Consider the following 21,770-nt stretch of genomic DNA (forward strand, 5'->3'; position numbering starts at 1 on the left):
TGGATAAAACTCTGGCTGAATTGAAGCACAGGATTTGGGACTTTGATATTTAAACTGGCAGAGCCAGTTTCCTACCTTTTCTACAGTGTAATCTCTGTACTGTCCCTAGATCTCTCTGACTGTCCCTAGATATTTTTTTTAATATCCTACATGTTACTCACTGGAAACTTGTTACTTTGGCATGAATTGGAGCACTACCCATTAGGATGACAACTAGCAAATACACTAATCTGTATGAAAGCTGCAGTTATGTGTTATTAAAATGCCCATTATATACTCAATAGGGATCAAAACTCATAGCCCCAGTTGTCAATAATTTTAATTGCTCCTCTTATTATGAGATTACTGCTCTCCTTCTCTGGATCAATTCTCAGAAGGTTGCAAAATTTTTATCAATAGTCATGGTGTCTAGAAACCACCTGGTGTCTCCTTCACATTAGTGTTTCAGGCTTTTTAAAAATGTAATGTTATGCAATTTTATTCTTTTATTTACTGTATTTGTTGTACTTTGCTTTTATGATTGGTCTTGGACAATACATACATGCATACATACCTTCTAAACCTTCTACACCATCTAACTGAGTCAGCAGTTGATTAACAACTCGGTCAGTTACACCAGTGTTATCGTGACCTCTTCGAGGAGCAAGAGAATCAAATTCATCAAAGAAAAGTATGCATGGCTTGGCTGCTTGAGCTCTGAAATACAAATACACTTCAGATTGAACAAACAAAATAACGTTTGCCAAGACTGAAAAGGTGAAATTAGCAAGTCCTGATATTTCACCTCTGTCATAACCCTCTTGGCCTGTCTTTTTCACATTACCCTTTACCAGATTCAGTAACTACTATTCGCATTAATCATGAAAATAGGCCCCAGGACCAACACCATGATACTGGATCCAACCTGTTAAATATATCTCGAACTGCCTGTTCACTTGCTCCAATGTATTTGCTGAGCAGTTCTGGCCCCTGCAAAACAAAATGGTAAATGTTCCTTAAAAAACCAGGCCATATAGTACAAAGCAATTGTACTAGCAAGTCATTTTAAATATATATTGATTTAAAATATTTCTTCCCACTTTTCTACTATAATATTCAAACTATCAATGATTCATACTTCTCAAAGGGGATGAAAGAGGAATGGACAAGAAAAAGGATTCTTTTGAATTGTGAATATGACAATGATACAGTATTTTTAAATTATGAACTACTGGGATGATGTTAAAATTATTGAGAAAAACCAACACAGAAAGATAAATTACAGAAACATTTTATACAATGAGGCAATAAATCTATGTGAAAATAGATGCTACTCTCAAAATTCTGCTGAATTTTGTCAGCAAGATTACAAAAAATTGCCTGTGCAATTTCCTTCCAGTGATTGACTGATGACTATGTGCCATCAAGTCATTGTCAACTCTTAGTGACCACACAGATAGATTTTCTACATGACAATGTGTCCCTAATCTGGTCTTTCAGATCTTTTAATGGTGTACCGATTGGCATGTAATTGAGTCCATCCACCTTGTTGCTGGTCATCCTCTTCTTCTCTTTCCTTTCCCAGGATTAGAGCCTTTTCCAGAAAGCTAGGTGTTTACATAATGTGTCTGAAGTAGCATAATTTAAGCCTGGTCATTTGTGCTTTGAGTGAGAACTCTGGGTTGATTTGTTCAGTGATCCATTGATTTGTTTTCTTGGCTGTCCATGGTATTCTCAAGAGTCTTCACCACCACCAAAGTTCAAAAGCAGCAATACCCTTCCTATTCTGCTTCTTCAAAGTCCAACTTTTGCTTCCATAGTGTGTCACCATGGAGTACCATGACTTGCCTGACTCTGATATTTGTAGTTAAAGACACATGACAGCATTTAAATTTCTTTTCCAAGGCCTTCATGGTTGCTCTACCAAGTGCTAGTCTGTGGCATATTTCTTGACTGCTTGGTCCTTTACTGTTGATAGTTAATTCTAAAAGGCAGAAGCAATCCACCACTACAATATTTTGATTGTCAATTTTAAGGCTTGGTTCTTCTACCTGTTGTCATTAATTTGGTCTTCTTTATATTTAATTTTAGTCCCATTTTTTCACTGTGCTCCTTGACTTTTATTACTAGAGTTTGCATACCTTTTGTACAGGTAGTCCTCAACTTACGACAGCAATTGGGACTGGAATTTCCATCACTAAGGGATCCAGTCATAAAGCATGCACATTGCTTAGCAATGGCAATCCTTGCAGTTCCAATTGCCGTTGTTAACTGAAACCCACAGCTGTTAGGAAAGGCAACTTCCTGCTGGCTTCCTGCAACCAAAGTCAGTGAGGAAGCTGGTAGGAAGTTGCAAGTCCCAGGCCGGCAGGCAAGTAAGTGGCTGGTGCTGGGTGGGGGAAGGAGCAAGGGGGCATGTGGGGGCATGGAGGAAGGTTGGGGAGGGTGTGTAAGAGGCCCATGTGGCTCGGGGAGGGTGCGCGAGGGTGCAGGAGAGGTGCTGTGCAGTTCAGGGAGTGTTTAAGGGGATGCGCTAGAGGTGTCGCATGGGTTGGAGAGGGTGTGCAAGACACCCCGCAGGTCGGAGAGGGTGCAAGGGTGAGTTGTGGCGTGGGCCACGTGTGAGGGTGTGAGGGGGTCTGCAACAGGCACTGCGCGGGTCAGGGAGGGGTGCAAGGGAGGCAAGAGGAGGATTAGGGAGTATAAGCCTTCCCCAGTAGGCCAGACAGGAAACACAACCAAATGAGCTAATTCTACTTTATTGCAAGGCTCCATTAACAGAATCTTGCAAATCTGAAAGTACAAATCTCCTGCCATCTCTTTTACAGCCTGATAAGTTAGAGGGGTTCCTTTCTGAGTTTCTTTCTCTGCCCATTATGCAGCTGTGGCCTATGCCCCCTCTTATCTGATCATTCCCTAGGCAGCATCTCTTCCCCTGTCCCCCAAGGTCATTCCTACAAACCATAACAGGGAGGGTGCATGGAGGTGTGAAAGTGGCCAATACAACGCAAGTGGAGAGGGGCTGGGGGAGTGTGTGTGGGTGGGGGAGACTTACCCCAGCAACTTGAGACCTTCCCTACTGACTTCCCTATTGACTTTCTGGGAAAGCTGGTAGGGAAGGTTGCAAATGGCGATCACATGATTGCAGGGTGCTTGGCAACTGGTTGTAAGTGCAAATGGGCTGCCAAGCATCCAGATCACAGTCACATGACTAGGAGCGCTGGGACAGCTGGAACTCTGAGGACCAGTCGTAACCACCATTTGTTCAGCACAGTTGTAACTTGGGTCGCTGAATGAATGGTTCTAGGTCGAGGATTACCTTTATTTTCAGCTATCAGAAAAGTGTCATCGGCATAGTGTAGGTTATTGATGTTTCTTCCTCCAATTTTAAATCCACGGTCATCTTCCAGTCCAGCTTCCCTTAATATATATTCAACATATAGGTTGAATAAGTAAGGGGAGAGTATGCAACCTTTGCCAACATGGAACCAGTCTATTTCACCATGTTCTGTCTATACTGTGGCTTCCTGACTTGTATATAAGTTTCTTATGAGGAGAATGAGATGTCCTGGGATTCCCATTTTTCTGAGCACATTCCACAGCTTGACATGATCAATGAAATCAAAGGCCTTTCTATAATCAGTGTACTAATATACTTTGGTCACATCCACAGATGGTCGCAAGCCAGATTCAAAATTGCACCATACAGATTTTAAAGGGCTTTGGCTCCCTGGCAAAAAGTATATGCATTTTATTTGTTTACTAAATTGTAAAACATTCAATACATTTTAGCACTTTCAGGATTACAGAAAAGTTCAGTTTATTACCTTGATGCTGATAAAATTCATTCCACTCTCTTGGGCAACCACACCTGCTAGTAAAGTTTTTCCGGTTCCTGGAGCCCCATATAGTAAGATTCCTGTTCTTTGCCGTATGGGCAGATTGGCAAATAATTCTGGATACTGGAAAGAGAACATATCAGAAATATTATCTGCTTTTAAAAATATAAAAACTCTGCCTAACGTTCATTTGATTCTTGCTTTGTGTTTCTGGGTGTTCCTAGTTAGAGTATTTCCTAATTATCAATAGAATTATCATAACAATCCCCACAATAACAATTCTGGAAAAAAATGTAGCTTCCTTAAAACTAGGACTGTAATCTCCTTATAATTATACCTCTTTTAAATGTAACTAAAAAGCTTTTTGCTTTCCTCTGATTATAATTTTTTTTGTATTTACTTTAATGTGACAATGTGTATTATGATCTAGCCCAATAATAATCAGTTATTTATACAACTGATAAATATACATTCCCTTTTTAGGTTATGAAACTCTTGTTTCTCAAGCTAGACCTTTCAAAATCTTTGTTTTTCACAGACAAAATGCAATGCTAGAGAAATTAACTGTCTCAGATTATAAAAACAAAAAATACCTTTGCAGGTAACTGGATGGTATCTATAAGTGTTTGCTGTATTTCTTTAAGACCACCAATTTTATCCCAGCCCAAATCCTGAGGTTTATGGAGGTTAATGTTTCTCAAAGATATTGGGGTGAAACCCTGTAAAGCTTTTTGGAAATCTAAAGTTGACAGAACCAGATCTGTTAAAACAGAGAAAAAGATGTATTACACTGGAATATTAAAAACATTACACTGAAATGTTGTATCGAGCCACATACAAAGTATTTCTGAATATCTCATACAATGAAGCTTTTAACTAAAGTCTAATGGCTTATCCTAGGGATTTTCAAATAGTGGGTTGTGACCACCTAAATGGTTGCAAGCAAATTTGGGCAGAGTCACACTTGCTTCAGCTCTGCTTGAACATGGGCAGTCTTGACTGAGCTGCTGCCACTGGATAGAGCTATGAATGGGATTCAGATGCTGGAGTTCTCCTTCAACAGCTCTTGTACTTGTAGCAACTACTCCTGCAACAGCCACTTTGACCATTGCCCAAGGTGACCCAATCAGAACCAAGATGCTATTGCTTAGTCTCACTCTCCCCTCTTCCAAAGGGGTGGCAGCTCTTCCTGGGATTCTTCCTGGGGGGAGAAGGTTGTCAAGCTGGGTCCTGGCACTGAGCTTCCAGATCCACTCCAGTCAACCCAGGTGTGTTTATTTATTTATTTATTAAATTTCTCACCCGCCCATCTTCCCCTGATGGGGGAACTCTGGGCGACTCACAACAAACATTAAAAACATATATATACACATAAAACATCAATTAAAAGCATTACTAAAAATGGGGAAGAAGAGTCCAAGAAGATGAAAAATCTGAGGCTGAAGACAGGAGGCCTCTATGGGGCTAGCCATCCTCATGCTTGAGGTATTCCCTCCCCACCCCACGCCAAGTGTCAGAACCAGGTCTTCAAAGCCCTACGGAAGGCCAGGAGTGAGGGGGCCAATCGCACTTCCGGGGTCAGAATGTTCCAAAGAGTAGGGGCTACCACAGAGAAGGCCTGCCTTCTGGACCCTGCTAATCGAAGTTCTTTTACTGAGGGGGACTGAAGCATGCCCTCTCTGTGTGATCGGGTGGGACGGGTTGATGTCATAGGGGAGAGGTGGTCCCTTGTGAGTAGGCCTCCCATTGTTAAGTGTCATCCCTCTGCAAGCAGTAGCAGCAGCACACTGTTTGGGCTGCACAGAGCAGGTGTACAGGATCAGCATAGGACCCAATGTGATGTCCTCCAAGAAGTAACTCAGGAAGACTCACCGCTGGAAGAGGGGGAAGGTGAAGCTAGGCAAAACTGAATTGATCCTGGGCGGCTTATATTGACAGCATGTAGGAGCACATTTTGGTCTTGCGTGACCTACTGCAGCACAAAAGCCACTGAAGCAAAGCCCTAACCCTGGGAGCACATGCACAGCTGAATTACTGTCAACAGAAGGCTTGTCCAGGCAGAGTGGAAGCCTTGTCAGAGTGCAGCCTACAGTTTTCTTCAACTTTATTTATTATTTTAGGTAGTTAAGGCCCTAAAAACTTTAAGAACACCTTCCTTATCCTATGATCTACCTGCAAGGTGGAAACAACCATAATTGTAAGAGTCACTGCTCCAGCAGTTAGGGCAAAGGACACTGTAATGTTTCATTTGTGAAAGGATCCAATATCTCTGTATCTATGCCTTCAATAAACATACTAATACAATCTTACATCATTTTAATTGTTCTTAAACTTAGGTTTTAATTCCTATATTTAATGTCTCTGCATTACAAAACCTTTAAAAAAATTTAAGGTATATTAGGATAAAATCACATGTTCACGTATACCTTCTTTTTTACATGCTCCTCTGCTAGAAACACATGAATGGATGGCACGATCAGTTAACATTGTCAAATCTCTAGCTACAAATCCTTCTGTTTCCTTTGCAATTTGATGGAGATCAAGATCACAGAATCTGTCTACACTGAAGTCAAATCTGTTTTTTATTATGGACTGAAGTATTTCATATCTTTGCCTCTGAAAAGAAAAGAAAAAAACCCCAGCAATTTCAGCCAGAAAGCTCATCCCTGCTTCAATTTTATCTCTATTCCAGCTACAAAAAACTGAAGCAAAACAAAGACAAACTATAACACTTTTAAATGTAAGTAAAAGGACTTAATTTGGAAGATGATAAAGTGCAGCTCTGGGCATTCTATATATCATATTTTAAACTTTAAGCAAAATTATGCAGAATAAGATTGTATGGTTTTAAATAACTTCTAAAGGAAGCTGCATTATGGCTTTTACCTGATTTGGAACTTGAATATGTTGGAAACACTGAAATATATGAATTCCTTGAGTAGAAATGATGGAAGAATGTAGGGACTGCTCAGATAGACTTGTGGCAATAAATGCAATCAAACTGTGCATGGAAGTAACTTCTTTTATCACATCTTTCAGAACTAGAATTTAAAAAAAGTTCAACTTTTATGCATTGAAAGGTATATAACATGGAATTTACATGACTTAAGTTTTACACACACAGGAACTTCTTAAATTTGAGTTCACAGTTCCATAAAAATACCTCTAGCTTAGAAACAATGTATTTTGTTTGCTTCCAATGGATAGCATTTGTCTTGTGTATCCAGAACCAATATTTTAACTTCACACCACACACAGATGCAGATACATTTTGTGCATTTACTGTGTTGTGCAAACATGGATACAATGTATAGTGTGTACCAGTTATTAACACAGTTCTGGATTATGCCACTTCCCTTGGCAATATGTGAAAGCTGAAGATCAGTTATAGTTGGTGCACAATTTACCCATCTAGTTCACACTAACGAAATAAGACTAGTTCTGGTTCTATTTGGATGGTGGTTGCCCAGCACCAGTATGAATCTTTTAGATTTAGATTAGATTTTTTTAAAATCCTGCCTTTATTATTTTTATAAGTAGCTCAAGGCAGCAAACATACTATTACACCTTCCTCCTCCTATTTTCCCCACAACAACAACTCTGTGAGCTGAGTTGGGCCGAGAGAGAGTTAATGGCCCAAAGTCACCTAGCTGGCTTTCATGCCTCAGGCAGGAGTAGAACTCACGGTCTCCTGCTTTCTAGCCTGGTGACTTAACCACTAGGCCAAAGTGGCTCTCCTGAAAGTAAGGTGGGATATAAATGTACTTAGTTTGAAATAGCATTACTAGTCTATAGGAAATATGACAAAGTTAGGGTCAGTTTAGGTATACAGACACAGTAGTTAAGAGCTGAATCTACAGTAGCATCAGGAAAAGAAACCAGTAATTACAATTACAGATTTGGTGGATATACATTTCAGCTTTAGCCTATAACATATGCAGCCAATGAATACAGTTCCAGAAATTGCTAATTTCCTAAAGGAATAACCAACACATTTTAATTTATCCAAGGAAGACATTTAGGATCAGATAGAAAATGTTAATATAACTGAATATTCTTAACTGGACAGTTTAAAAAACCCAAGCCATTACCATGAGCGAGACGGGTGCTCTGGACTGCTTCAGGACTGTTTTCGTGTCCTGGAGCAAGGGGAACGCCCACTATACGATCAAGATCGTCCATTAGAATGACAGATGGCTGTCTCCATGCTGCCTCTAGGAAGGCTTCTTCCAGTTTCCTCCTTATATTTTCTAATCTTTTCCCTGAAACATTATCAGACATAGAAAGAAAATGGAGCAGCTTCCAGTCCAATGCAGTCAGTTGCCAGTAAGTGTCCTCATGTAACTTTGTTCCCACTCTGGTTATATCAAGAAGTCTTAACAATACCCACTTAACAATATCCACCCACCCACTTATAATAAGGCAAGCTATGAATATTAAACCATCACTTGGACAGGAGACGTGAACTCTAACTCTGGTTGAAATCATATGGTTTAATATATTAAACTCTTAAGAACTGTTAGGTTGTATACTGGAAGTGTATACTATGTATATTGGAAATGATACAGAAAAGGCAAATGTATCCATACCTCTTAAAGTTTTACAGTCAATCACTTCCAAGTGAGCATCAAATTTATCAAATGCTTCTTTGCAAATGGCCTTTGCTAAGGTTGATTTGCCACTTCCCTGTAAAAGAAATTTGGGCTGAAATTTTACTTCATACTGAAAATTACAGAAACTAGTGTCTTAATTATGATTACTAATTTTCTCTAAGGAAATACGTACAGGATAAAAGTAATCAAATAGCTTAATACAAACTGATAAAATGAAGACGCTCAGAAATCTATAGTCCCTTCAGCCACCTGACCACGCCACCAGCAAAATATCTGCTCGATTAAGAAATGGCAGTGTTCTACTCAAGTGTCTTGTGTTATTACTTGTCATTTCAGTCTTTTTAATCTATCCTCCCGTACTTTGTACCATTGCCCTAATTGTGTTAATGACTATAACCACTCAGTTCACAGCCACTTAAAACCTCTGGCAATTAGCCAAGCCTGAGTGTACCTTGATCCAAAGAGATTTCAGAGGGCTTGTTGTGGGATTCTCCATCAAGACCTGAGCAGCTATCTGTACCAGCTAAGCTACAACTTATTTTATCTTACAATTTCTTACTATTCGCCATTTCCTCATCTGAAGCAACCAGCTGTTGTTTTGTGGACTGAGATCTTCATTTACATTTCTGTGTACTGCAAATCCAACCCCCTCATGTTTGTCTTCCCTGTGCCACAGTAAAACTTATTCTGGTCACTAAGAAAACCTTGGAATGATATGAGTTTAATGAGCTTTCAGATCCATGAGAATAGGCAGGGAATATAATCTGGGGCATGAAAACTTGGTCATCATTTATATATTTACCACTAGTTTCATGGTTCTAGAAGAGATTCTAAAACTGTACATATTTTCCTCCTACGCTTTGTTGACACATATAGAGGCCTCCATAATACCAATGCAGCAAAGGAATATCTTTGTTATACATTGATACTTAAGACAGCTGTAGTCCTCACCAATGCAAGTCACAGAACTGCATAAAACACTCCTTTAGTAGAAACAAATTAAAACAATTTAATGACTGTCTGGCATATAAAAAGACTAGTCACAAAAATCAAAATGTCCTGTATGCTAAAAGGGAAATAAAAAGCACATTACCTTTGGTCCAGTAATCAGGATACCCCCACTGCATAGGCCAGCAGATATGGGACCTAGTTTTTGAGACAGGGGATGCATCAAGAGGCTATGGGATATGTGTTTCAAAGACGATAGTCCGATGTTATCCACTCCTCTGCAAAGAACAAAACTGAGAACTAAATTCCCTCTCACCTTAATCAAGTTACATATCAAATAAAAGTGTAGTGTTTCCAGAGTATTCTATGAAGCAGCCCAAAGGATGAATGTGCAATTTCTTCCCTCAGTTCTGCCTACTGTTATGGTAACTTCACAACACAGTTAAAAGTGTAGACTTCATTACATAAATTCTTCATTTATGTAAAGAAATATTGCTGCCCCTCAATATAGAGAATTCAAAGAAAGTGTGTAAATCCTTTATTTGTATATAATATTACATACAAATCTGATTCACATATAACATACTGTTGCTCACCACTTATCTAATTTCTGACACATGAGAGTAAAGCCACATACTTGCTTACATTTTAATAAAACCGGACTGCAGACCTGGTAACAACTATTATTTTTTTCACTTATGATGTTACTGAATGTTAAGATGGTGAATATTATACACAGTGAATATTAAAAATCCATCTATTTATCATTCATTTCTTTCCTTTGTGTTGTTATTAAAATGGCTCACCCTAAGCACTTTAGACTGAACCATGGTAAAGGCTGTTCACAAGAAGACTGGGAGCTACTGCCATTGGATGCCGGGGGCACAGGATGTAACAAAACCTGCAGAAAGAATATATTGTTAGAGGTGGAAAAAGTGATAGAGAAGCCACATTAAGTCCTATTAAATTCAATAAGGCTTATTTTGATTAGTCAAGTAATGTCCCAGAGAAGACATAATGACATACACTCTACTTTAAAAAAAAAAAAAAAAAAGATAGCTATTGCAACTCCAGAAGCATGTAGGGTAACACAAGAACAGGCAATGTATTTTGTGGCCAGGCATATTTTCTAAAAAAAAAAAAAAAGTTTTTCAAACAGTTAATGGGGAGTTATGATCAGTGATATCAAAACAACACAGAGTGGGCAGGACCAATTTTGGGGCTCATTTTTATTTGGAAGGGCTATAAAAATGGAAGCTATTACAGAAGCTTAAGGCACACATTTTGCTGTTGACCCCCAGAAAGTAAGAAAAAGTGGCTCAATTATGGGAAGTGTTCAGGGTGAAATATTAAGCTCTACAAGACTTAACACACACTTTACTCTTTAATGTTCTTTATTAAAAAAGGACTGAAAATGTTGGTCTCACCCATTCTGCAAAAAAAGTCTGCAGTTCACAATTGGACCACAGTTCGCCCAGGATAATGATTTTGTTTCTTGACTATATTGGCAGATGCTCTTAAAAAATAATAGGAACTTAAATAATATGTATACCTCAAATTACAATACTACATTCAAAATAATTTTCTCATTTCCTTATATTTCAAAATTGCAACTCTTCAGTTTCACACCATCATATTTTAGCTGCTACTAAATATAGAACCCCAGAGGTCAGAAATAAGCAAATTCAAATAAATAAATGTCACTCCAGAATTCTTTTCTAATACTATAATGCATCATAAAATTCTAAATAGTGAAATTTAATATCATCAGAATTTTTCTTATTGCTTATGCTAAAATCAAGAAAACCAGATGCAAACAATAATCTTAATAAGTAAAATGGTATTAATAATTTAAGCTATTGAATATTTGAAATAAGTTATATTTACTTGTATATTTGCCTTCTGCAGCAAACTAGGGCTCAGGATGAAAGTATTTTTGGCTTTCTCTTCTTCAGTGTCAGAAGGGACTATACTGAGGACAAAGTCTTCCAGGCCTTCCAAAATATAATGAGCATTAACTTGCTTGTTATTCAATATGAAATATGGCATATTTTAACATTGTAAATCTAGTAGATGCAACAATGAGTTACATTGTGTACATCATTATTTTTAGTTAATTGTTCTTTCATTAATTAAGAAATGACCAATTTTGAAGAACTAAATAAAACAGAGGGTAAGTCCTTTATAGTTAGCTCAGACTGGATGTGTTACAATCAAATAAATAAAACATTACCAATTTCCTTTACAGCATTGAAACCTTTTTTATAAATTATCAAAAAGCTATTACACTAGGAGCGACTTCCAGGGAAGCAATGGTGAACTGAAGACAGCAGAGCTGATGACTGCGGCAGAATGAGGAGAAATTCCTCCCTGGACAAAGGGGAGGACTTGGGATCGCCCAAAGGGCTCCATAAAGAGGCTCCCTGTGATAAGACTGTAAAAACAGCAGTCTCTGGTGGGGTTTAGAACTCTGGGAGATGAGAGAGTCAGCGTGCCCAAGCCGGAGTTCAGAGCCTTTAAGGAGACACTGGGTTGGCCCACTTCCTTTCTTAATCACTTCTGAAAATGGCTTATAAATTGCTCTTTGGATACTAAGAACCTTCAGAAAGACAAGTTTTATTTCACTGGATGATTTTCTTTCAATCCTCAATGAAAGAAATTTCATGTAATCTTAAGAACTTAAAAAAAATCTTATTTGGAAATAAGCAGCAAAAGGGTGATTAGAACATTGATTTTGGAAAGTTATAAATGGACTAAGGGGCTAGATTGACTGGAAATAAGATTTTGAAATTAACTATAAGAATCCTTCCTATGGTTTGTTTAAAAACGTATTAATATATATATGAAGATCTTGAAATTAAGTGTAAGAAATCCTTCCATGGGAAAATGGGATGGATTAGAGAAATACTTGATAAAAGAAGACCTTGAAGGCTGCTTACTAGAGGCAAGCAGAAAGAACTAAAAATTATAATTAAAGGAGAAGACCCACTAATACAGAATGGAGAAAAATATTTTAACTTTGGAAGAATTCAAGGATATTTGGCAACAATGTACTCAGAACATTCTCTTAAGATTGTCTGATACCATAAAAATGGGTTTTAAAGAGGAGATAGAAGAGGATACAATTGAGAATCAGACTGTTTTGGATATGGATTTAAAAATGATAGGATACAAGACTGATATTGACAAAGATGCTACCCAGGACTTACAAATGAAACCGGCTGATGTTTGAATAGCTAAAAGGGGTACACAAATAATGAATCAGAAAAATGACTTGGATGTGTGGATTTCAACGCAGAAGAGTGACTTTGATAACTTTCTTATTTTGGACTTACAAAAGAGATGTGTTACACTTATGAAGGAGTTCCTGAGAAAAGATAAAGAGAAAATGGAAAGAAAACAGCTTTTTGGGCATTACTTAAAAGCCATAAACACCAAGGCTTTTAAAACCAAAAAGAAGGATTATAAAATTGGCTTGTTTGATCAAGTTTAAAATATATGATGTTTTTTATTCTAGTAGTTTTTAATAGGTTTTCCTTGATTAGGACTGAATGACAAGGCTTTAAAGATTTACTATTGGATAAGATATGAGAAGAAGGGATTTTTGTTGTATGATTAGAAAAAGTGATGGGTTATGATGCTAAGATTGAAGGAAAGTGTTAAAATTTGTGAAGAATTTTCTGAGAGAAAACAAAGAGAGAATGATAAGAAATTAATTTGTGGGATGTGATTTGAAGGACTTAAAGATTAGGGTTTTCTGGTAGCTCTTAATGGGATTTCTAAAAATTAAATCTGAACAATGAGGCTTTATAGGTTTGCTTATAGATATAAGATAAAATATGGGAAGAAGAGATTTTGTTGTTTTTTTAGGGAAGATAAGTTACTGGGTAAAGGAAATTAAATGAAACTGATTTGCTTGTTTAATGTTTATTTATTTATATATATATTTATTTATATAACTGAGCGGCTGGATAGTGTAGTGGTTAGAGCACTACCTTTGATGCAGGAGACTGGGGTTCAAATCCTGGCTGGTACGTACATTACCAGTAGGGGTCCTTGGGCAAAGACCTCCTAACGCTTCACCTGCCTACCTCAAATATGAGAGCGACACGAACTAAGAGAGTCATGCTGGCTCGGATGTCACCCGGATTAACAAGGTCCGCGTCAGAAGTTGGGGAACCAGGACAATCTGATGATATGTGGGCTACTGGAACAACCCATACATGGACAAGACAAGAGAACTTGGAATTGATGGAATGCTACTACAACAGTAGACCTAATGAGAGGGGATATATGAAACGTATGAGGAAACTATGGACGGACAGAAGACCTACATCCACACTAACTGAGAAACAATCAGTTACCCAGTGCTTCAACATAGTGAAGAGGAAGCTGCTCTCACAACTTGAGATAGACCAACTCCACATTACAACCCGGACTCAAGCAGACTTGGAAGAGCAACTGGACGTGCAGCCAACACCTGAAGCTGGAACGTCACTGCCACCTCCTCCATTACAGAGCACAGCAACTGATATGAGGCATAAGATCATGGATAAACTACCTACAGTCAACCCTCGAGACCAATTACCAAGGCTCAGTGGAAAAGTACCATCAGATAGTATAGTAGAAGATGCCAATAGGGCCCTCATGATAATCCCTACTACCACCATAACTCAAACCAATGAACTGTATATGCTACAGCCGCTGTAATCCTAGAAATGCTTGGCTACACGATCAAGAACAACAACAGTACATACTCCCCCAGAAAATGAGGTTGGAGGTTAAGATCAAGGCAACTTGGAGAGAAGTTAGTCAGCTGGTGGAACTACAGAAGGGTTCGGAGATTAAGGATAAGACTTGGCTACTAAAAAAATACACAGACCTGACTCCATCTGAAGCCCTAAAGACTGCTAAACAAAGGCTCACAGCACTGGCTGCCAGGCTAACGAGATACACTAGAGAAGCAACCGTGGGTCAAGAACATGAACAGCTGGACAGCGCCTGGCCTGAACATGATCCACACCTACTGACTAAAGAAACTAACAGCTGTGCATGAACGCCTAGCAGCACAGATGAACCAGCTGCTAGCAGCAGGCTCCCACCCAGACTGGCTAACACAAGGAAGGACAGTGCTGATCATGAAAGACCCTCACAAGGGAACAGCACCATCCAACTACCGGCCAATAACCTGCCTCCCCACAACATGGAAAGTCCTATCAGGCATCCTAGCTGCCAAGCTACAAGACCATATGGGCCAGTACAGGAGCACAGCTCAGAAGGTCATTGGGAGCAACACCAGAGGTTCAGAACACCAGTTGCTCGTAGATAGAGCAGCTGCCCAAGACTCAAGGTCTAGGCAGACCAATCTGAGCGCAGCTTGGATTGACTACAGGAAAGCCACACACAAGGATCTGTGAATGCCTGGCACTATACAAAGTCAACAAGACACTAAGGACTTTGCTCAAGAATTCAATGGGACTGTGGAAGACAACTCAAGACAGCTCGCACAAGTGGCCATCAAGTGCAGCATATACCAAGGTGATGCATTGTCCCCGCTGTTGTTCTGCATAGGCTACATCAGGAAGAAGGAGTATGAGAAGCTGGAGAAATACCAGGGCCTGAAGGAAGGAGTAGAGAGGATGTGGAAAGTAAAGGCCAAAGTGGTCCCAGTGGTGGTAAGAGCACTTGGGGTTGTGACTCCTAAGCTGAGAGAGTGGCTCCAACAGATTCTAGGAACAACATCAGAGCTCTCTGTCCAGAAGAGTACAGTGCTAGGAACAGCTAAGATGCTGCACAGAACCCTCAAATTCCCAGGCCTCTGGTAGAGAACCCAAGATTGAGGAAGACACATACCACCCATAGGGGTGAGAGGGGAATTTTTCTGGTAACTTTTAATGGACTTTTGCTGATTAAGATAGATTGGGGTTTATTTATTATTTATTATTAATAGATAAAGTATGAGATGAATATGAATAATAGATAATAATAGATATGATAAAAATAGATAAAATATGAATATGAATGATAGATAAAAGATGAGAAAGGAAGGCCTGGCGCAATATGGTTCATGGGGTCATGAAGAGTTGGACATGACTTAACGACTGAACAACAACAAAAAGATGAGATACAGGACAAAGAGATTTTTGGCTGAAATGATGATAAGTTACTGAAATTGTTTGTACTTGTCTTGATGAAGGGGGAAGTCATTTCTTTATATATTTTTTTATTTAGATATTTTTTTCCTCCCCCCTTTTTTTCTTTTTTTCCCTTTGCACCTTTTATTTTTCCTTTTTTATTTTTTATATTTTTCTTAGTTTGTATTAGTTTTTTATCTTTGTATTTTTAAACTTTAATAAAAATTATTATTAAAAAAACTATTATGGTAGCAGACATTTAGCTATTAATCTAATATATTAGATGTAAATAAACGAACTGAAATCCAATCGTAATTGGCTAAATCTTTTAAAATTGATGTACAATATTAAAAAAAAAACTTAACATGCAGTAATCACAACTGTAGCTGAACTTTGCTTACCAAAATTAAAAGCTAATTGTATGTAGCTTGTTTCTGCTGTTATCAAGGGACACCTAATGTAATCCTCTAGCCACAAATTAAATGCATGTTTAATGTCTTCTTCACTGATTCCTTTATTCTAAAATGGAAAAGGATGAGGATTGTTAGTTCAGTAATTTTCTTCTAACAATTTTTTTTTTATGAGAAGCTTTTTTCATTTTGTTATCTATTAACTGAAGGGAATAATCACAACACTATCCACAAGACGACCTCATTTTTGTTATCTTCTAAGAAAATATGATGTATTTTGGAAAAAAAAGAATATAACTTTGGTAGGGTTCATGCCTTTTATACAAAATGACCATTTTAGGCATATTGGCATAATGTTTCTATCAACAGTGAGCAAGATCTCTACCAATCCAAGCTTCCCAGGATTTTTTTTTCTTTTCCAAATGCTTGTTTTAGAAACTAAGGGATACAAAACACTCCAGTTTTTGACCAGGTACCAAATGCAATGTGGATCCAAGAACTGGATCCATGTGGTAAATGGACATTGATTTAGTCACTTTAAACAAATGGACATGGCTCGATATTGTAGGGAAATATAGTCTAAAAAATGAAATAACAGCATGTAAACAAAATGAAACATACTGCTTTCGATCAACACTGTTTAATTGAACATTTGGGAGCACGGTTTTACTGGCAGGATTCCTGTCATGTTCCTTTTAAGTAAAAATCAACATAATTCTCTTCACCCCACTAGGAGACTGCTAGTCAGAATTAGAAAAATGTGGGCAACTTGTGAGATGGATCATGGAGGGTGACAGCAAAGAACAGGTAGCGACTGATAAGGCGCTGGAAAGCCACGTTCAGGAGCAGCTTTCTGTGCCTGTGGAGCACTTTTGGAATGCAAGCCATTCATTTACATCTGTTCACCAAATCTTAGGCTTACGTATAATAATATCCAAATATTCATTTGACAAAACTTTGGAAAAAACTATTTGTTAAAAAGTTACCATTTTTAGGGAGATTTAAGTCATGCTCCATGTCAGAGTACACCAAAAAGATGGTTCGTAATTAAGATATTATCTCTGAATAATTTGAGATTGTGCCAGAGGTTGGTAGAAAAATATAATTACCAATGAAACAATGTTTAAACTGAGAAAAAATGTGTTAAAAATTAATAGAAAAATATAATTACAGGTAGTCTTCGCTTAATGACCATTCCTTTAGTGACTGTTCAAAGTTACAGCAGCACTGAATGAATAGTACTTATGCCCGGTCCCCAAAGTTACAGCTGTTGCAGCACCCCTGTGGTCACATGGTCAAAATTTGGGCGCTTGGCAGCCCACCTGCACTTATGATCGCAGGGGCGTTTGAATTCCCCTCACCCACCTATCTTGCCCCCGTCTCTGCCCTTTTGGCTGTCCTGCAGAATGGCACTTCTTGGTAGTGGTGGCAGGGCCAGTGGTGCTGGGCTGAAGTAGAGGCCCTGGGGTGGCGGTGGTCGGCTGAGACTACTGAAGGCCCCAGGCTTCTACTTCAGCCCCAGCACCACTGGTGCCACCACCGGTGTTGAGGTGTGCCACTATGCAGGGCAGCCAAAAGGGCAGAGATGGGGGCAAGATAGGTGGGTGGGGGGAGTTCAAGAGGAGGCAGTCCCTTACCTTACCAAGGCTTGGGGCTGGTAGGGACCAAGCCAGGAATGGCTTGGATTGGGGTGGGTCCTTGCCCAACAACCAGTGGGATTTGGTTAACGATGACAACGAGGACTGCCGGGATTTCCATAGCTAAGCGATGCAGTCATGTGACATCGCAATTTACAACTGCATCACTTAGCGATGGAAATTCCGGTCCTAAATACCGTTGTAACCTGAGGACTACTGTACATATTAAACAATGTTTTAAGAGTAAGTTGTATTAAAACATGAAACTCAAAATCTGTAAATAGACAATAAGACCAAACTCACTAAAGTACATTCAGGCTGTAGTCTAAGAGAGGTTGGAATTTTAGGATCTGAACTAACTGATGTGATTCTCACAGCAGCATGCATTTCTATGTGTAGCCTCTTTCTCAACCCTTCAGGTATCTGAAATATAAAATAAAAATCACAAACAGAACCTTCTCTAATATAGAAAAACCTTCATCTTTCATAAGATATAGTCACTGGTATAGTACTGAGGTTGTGAAAGTTAAGAGCAACTTAAGATTTCAAAGCTATTCAAAGACTATAATTGCAGTTAAAATGTTAGCAGCTTTCTCAATGCTCTCAAGAAAAAAAGGATTACTTGAGTTGCATCTTTCACCATCACTTATGGCAATAATATTAACTTGTAACTCTATTTTAGCAGCTGGAAACTTTGCCTAAGTTAAAAAACCAAATGAATATTAAAAAAAAATAACAATTTCCATTTTGCTACTTTAATCCATTTTAAGAATTTAATTTAGGAAGGGACATAAATATTTCAAATAAATAAAGGAAACTAAATTAGTGTTTTTAAATTGGAGTTATTTGAATTATTTTGTTTAAAGTTAGATTAGGATATAATGCTTACTAAAGACAAAAGAACTATGGTAAGTATTGTAGTTTGGAGACTGCTGCCCAGCACTGATCATAAGTACATTTTTTTCTGAATAAGTACTGAAATTAGTACAGCTTATTTTGAGGTAAAATGTTTTAACACTGCAATGTTAATCTGTGAACAACTCATCAAAAATTGATTTAAAATCTTAATGAGTCTAATGCAATGACTTTCCTGTATCCTTCAGAAATTTGACTGACCCAAACTCTTCCAACATGCAGTTGCTCCACACTGTTATTGAACATTATGGCATCCTTTAGATCCTCAAATCCATTCCATATTATTTGTACAATAGAAAACTCGTTGGATTCTTGACTCTTACTAGAAGTGAATTGCTTTTGGTCTTCTGTATTAGCCATCTGTTTCTCTGATGTTAGATTATATTTTAACTCTTGAAACTGCTGTCTTGGAGAAAGTAGTTTACTAATTTTCCCATAAGAAACTTGAATATTAGCTTCTAAAACAGGGAATGTTTGATTCCATGGAGAAACACAGATAGTGTTGTATTTCTGAAATGTACATGTTTCCAGTGTATTTTTCATGCTGGGAAGCTGTCTCTGACATACTCTGAAAACAGAATCCATCTGAATCAAATTTAACAGATGACTTTTAGCAGCATTCAGTTCATCAGTTCCATCAAAAGGCTCCTGTTTCTTTTCAGAATTATAAAAAAAAATGTTCCCAAGTAAATTCCAAATGTTTGGCAGAACATTTGTACTCAGTGATCCCTTTGTGTTTGGCTTATGCTGCTGAAATTGCATATTTAAATGTGTTTCTTTGGCACATGGTTCCTCAGTTCTTTCCCTTGGTTTTAATTCAGTTTCAGGGACACCATCCTGCACAATCTCATTTTTCAGGGAAGACGACATGGTGGAACTTTCTTCACACTGCCGTAATTTAGGACATATAAGAAGCTCTGTGCGAGGTTCAAGTCTTCCATAAAGAGCTGGGGGTTTTAGTGCAACTAGAATAAAAGGGGAAATGTTAATATCCATGCCAACCTTACAATTATCTCTAATTCTGATGAAGTCTTGCAAAGCCACTTACCAATCCGGATATAGATACAAGTATGATGCTCAACCCACACTGGGAAGACAGCTTTTGGAAATACTATGCGAATTTGATCAAGAAGATGCCTTTCGAGTGACAATGCATGCAGCTCCTATAATCATTTTACAGAATGTTAAAAAAAATCAATCCTGTCTAAGTATTGTAACAAAATGAATGCAAAAAATTGGCACTAACACATAAAACCTCATATTTATTTATTTGTTTGTTTGTTTGTTTGTTTATTAAATTTTTCAACTGCCCATCTCCCCCCAATGGGGGAACTCTGGGCGATTCACAAGAAACATTAGAACATAAAATATATAAACACATAAAACCTTAAATTAAAACATTACTAAAAAGAAGAAGGAGAGACCAAGAGGATGAAAACCTGAGGTTGAAGGCAGAGGCGTCTATTTAGTTAATGTATGAGAGAGAAGAGGAAAAAGTTAGAAGGACATGGAAAAAGGACATTCCTCATTGCATCAAAAAGTGATATATTTTTATTACCAGTATTTCCCAATCATCTGCTGAAATTGGTTCCACTTCTACTTGCTGACAGGACAAAACTTGAGAACAAGGTTCCAGGAATATCTGGTAGAGAAGAAATCTCATTACAATACTTTCAATATTTACATAATCAGAATACTGAAAATTATTATTTTCTAAGTGAGAAAAGAAAATATGACATAAGAATCACATGGTTGCTGATCTGTACTGGCAACATACATTTTGACCATTCTGTTAGTGTTATTTGCTCCCTCTGGAAACCTAAAAGCTATTTTAGGCATCTTCAAATAAATGAACAGTATTTTATTCAGTTCTAGACAGTAACAAAAACAGCTTGAGAAAAAGGTTAGTATGTGCAAACTTTTATTTGTTCACCCACTGAATTCTAAGCAATAATATTTTAATACAGGTAGTCCTCGCTTAATGACCATTAATTTAGTAACCACGGGAAGTTATGACGGTGCTGAATGAAGGGACTTGCGACCCATACCTGAAATTAGGGCGATCTGGGCCCTTGGCAATCAGTTCGCCCCTACAACTGGTTGCCAAGCACCCTGCAATCATGTGATCACTATTTACAATCTTCCCTGCCAGCTTTCCCATAAGTCAGTGGAGAAACCGGCAGGGAAGGTCGTGTGCCACTGCTGAGAGGACTCCCTCTTATCTCTGGGGGTTGGCTGAAAAAGCTCCGTGCCAAAATCCAAGCAGGATTTTGGCATGGGGCGTTTTCAGCCAGCCCCCAAAGTTCCATGCACTAAACACCCCATGCCTAAATCCTGCTGAGATTTTGGCATGAAGCTTTTTCAACCAGCCCCAAAGCTCCATGTGCTAAATGCCCACACATGGGGCATTTAGCACACGAAGCTTTGGGCACTGCCTGGAAAAGCTTCATGCTGAAATCCGAGCAGGATTTTCAGCCACAAAGGATGTTCAGCCCCAGAGTGCCACATGGGGCATTTAGCACACAGAGCTTTGGGCACTACTTGAAAAAGCTTTATGCTGAAATCCAAGCAGGATTTTCAGCCCCACAGTGGAGAAGCCTCTCCATTCTGGGGCTGGAAATCCTCCGTGGCTGAAAATCCTGCTTGGATTTCAGCCTCTCCACTCTGGGGCTGAAAATCCTCCATGGCTGAAAATGTGCGCTAAACGCCCTGTCCGAAATCCAAGCAGGATTTTAGCCACGGGGGATTTTCAGCCCAGAGTGGAGAGGCTTCAGAAGTAAAACTTGTAGATAATTTGATAATTCAATAAGAAGCGAGATTTTGAAACCAGCAACTATGATACCTATCATATACATTAACTTCATATGCTACTCTAATATGAACTCCTTTTGAATCCTACTCTATCAACTCCTTTGATAACATATTTTGATCAGGATAATTATTATGGTTTGGCTAAAATGAAATCTTTGAGAGCATATAATCTTTATAGACGAAAACATTTTTAAAGTAATGGTGAACCTCTCTAAAGATCAGATAGAGCAACAAATAACTGATAAGCTACCATGGCTTTTTTGATATCAACTCAAATCTCTTTTGGGCAATAGAAATATTAGAGCTTCAGCAATATAGCCTTATACTAATTTTGAGAATGTAATACTTCATTATTTAGAATAACCAAAAGGAACAATCTCAAAAATTTATAGGTTATTACTGCAATCAAAAATAGGATATCCACCATATGGATTAAAGGAAGCTTGTGATAGTGATCTTGGTAATCCCATACAGGGGACAAACT

At 38.3% G+C, this 21,770-nt stretch overlaps 1 protein-coding gene across 4 annotated transcripts in view; it reads right to left on the reverse strand.

The window, feature by feature from the left end:
• PEX1 (peroxisomal biogenesis factor 1) overlaps positions 1-21,770 on the reverse strand; it is a 40,236-nt gene that overhangs the window by 14,119 nt on the left and 4,347 nt on the right. For all 4 annotated transcript variants that reach the window (XM_088150561.1, XM_088150558.1, XM_088150560.1 and 1 more), the window contains 16 exons: positions 20,034-20,117; positions 19,524-19,638; positions 18,677-19,440; positions 17,864-17,983; positions 15,915-16,032; positions 11,267-11,373; positions 10,186-10,280; positions 9,525-9,657; positions 8,408-8,504; positions 7,910-8,080; positions 6,705-6,859; positions 6,245-6,434; positions 4,412-4,578; positions 3,807-3,941; positions 905-969; positions 554-696 (listed from right to left, as the gene is read on the reverse strand). In XM_088150561.1, the coding sequence (XP_088006687.1) occupies positions 554-696; positions 905-969; positions 3,807-3,941; positions 4,412-4,578; positions 6,245-6,434; positions 6,705-6,859; positions 7,910-8,080; positions 8,408-8,504; positions 9,525-9,657; positions 10,186-10,280; positions 11,267-11,373; positions 15,915-16,032; positions 17,864-17,983; positions 18,677-19,440; positions 19,524-19,638; positions 20,034-20,117 (2,659 nt within the window). The remainder of the gene's footprint in view (positions 1-553; positions 697-904; positions 970-3,806; positions 3,942-4,411; positions 4,579-6,244; positions 6,435-6,704; positions 6,860-7,909; positions 8,081-8,407; positions 8,505-9,524; positions 9,658-10,185; positions 10,281-11,266; positions 11,374-15,914; positions 16,033-17,863; positions 17,984-18,676; positions 19,441-19,523; positions 19,639-20,033; positions 20,118-21,770) is intronic.

The sequence above is a fragment of the Python bivittatus genome, unplaced genomic scaffold, assembly GCF_059951505.1.
Source record: "Python bivittatus isolate LINGU-HERP-01145 unplaced genomic scaffold, Pbiv_v1 ctg000610_np1212, whole genome shotgun sequence".
Taxonomy (NCBI): Eukaryota; Metazoa; Chordata; class Lepidosauria; order Squamata; family Pythonidae; genus Python; species Python bivittatus.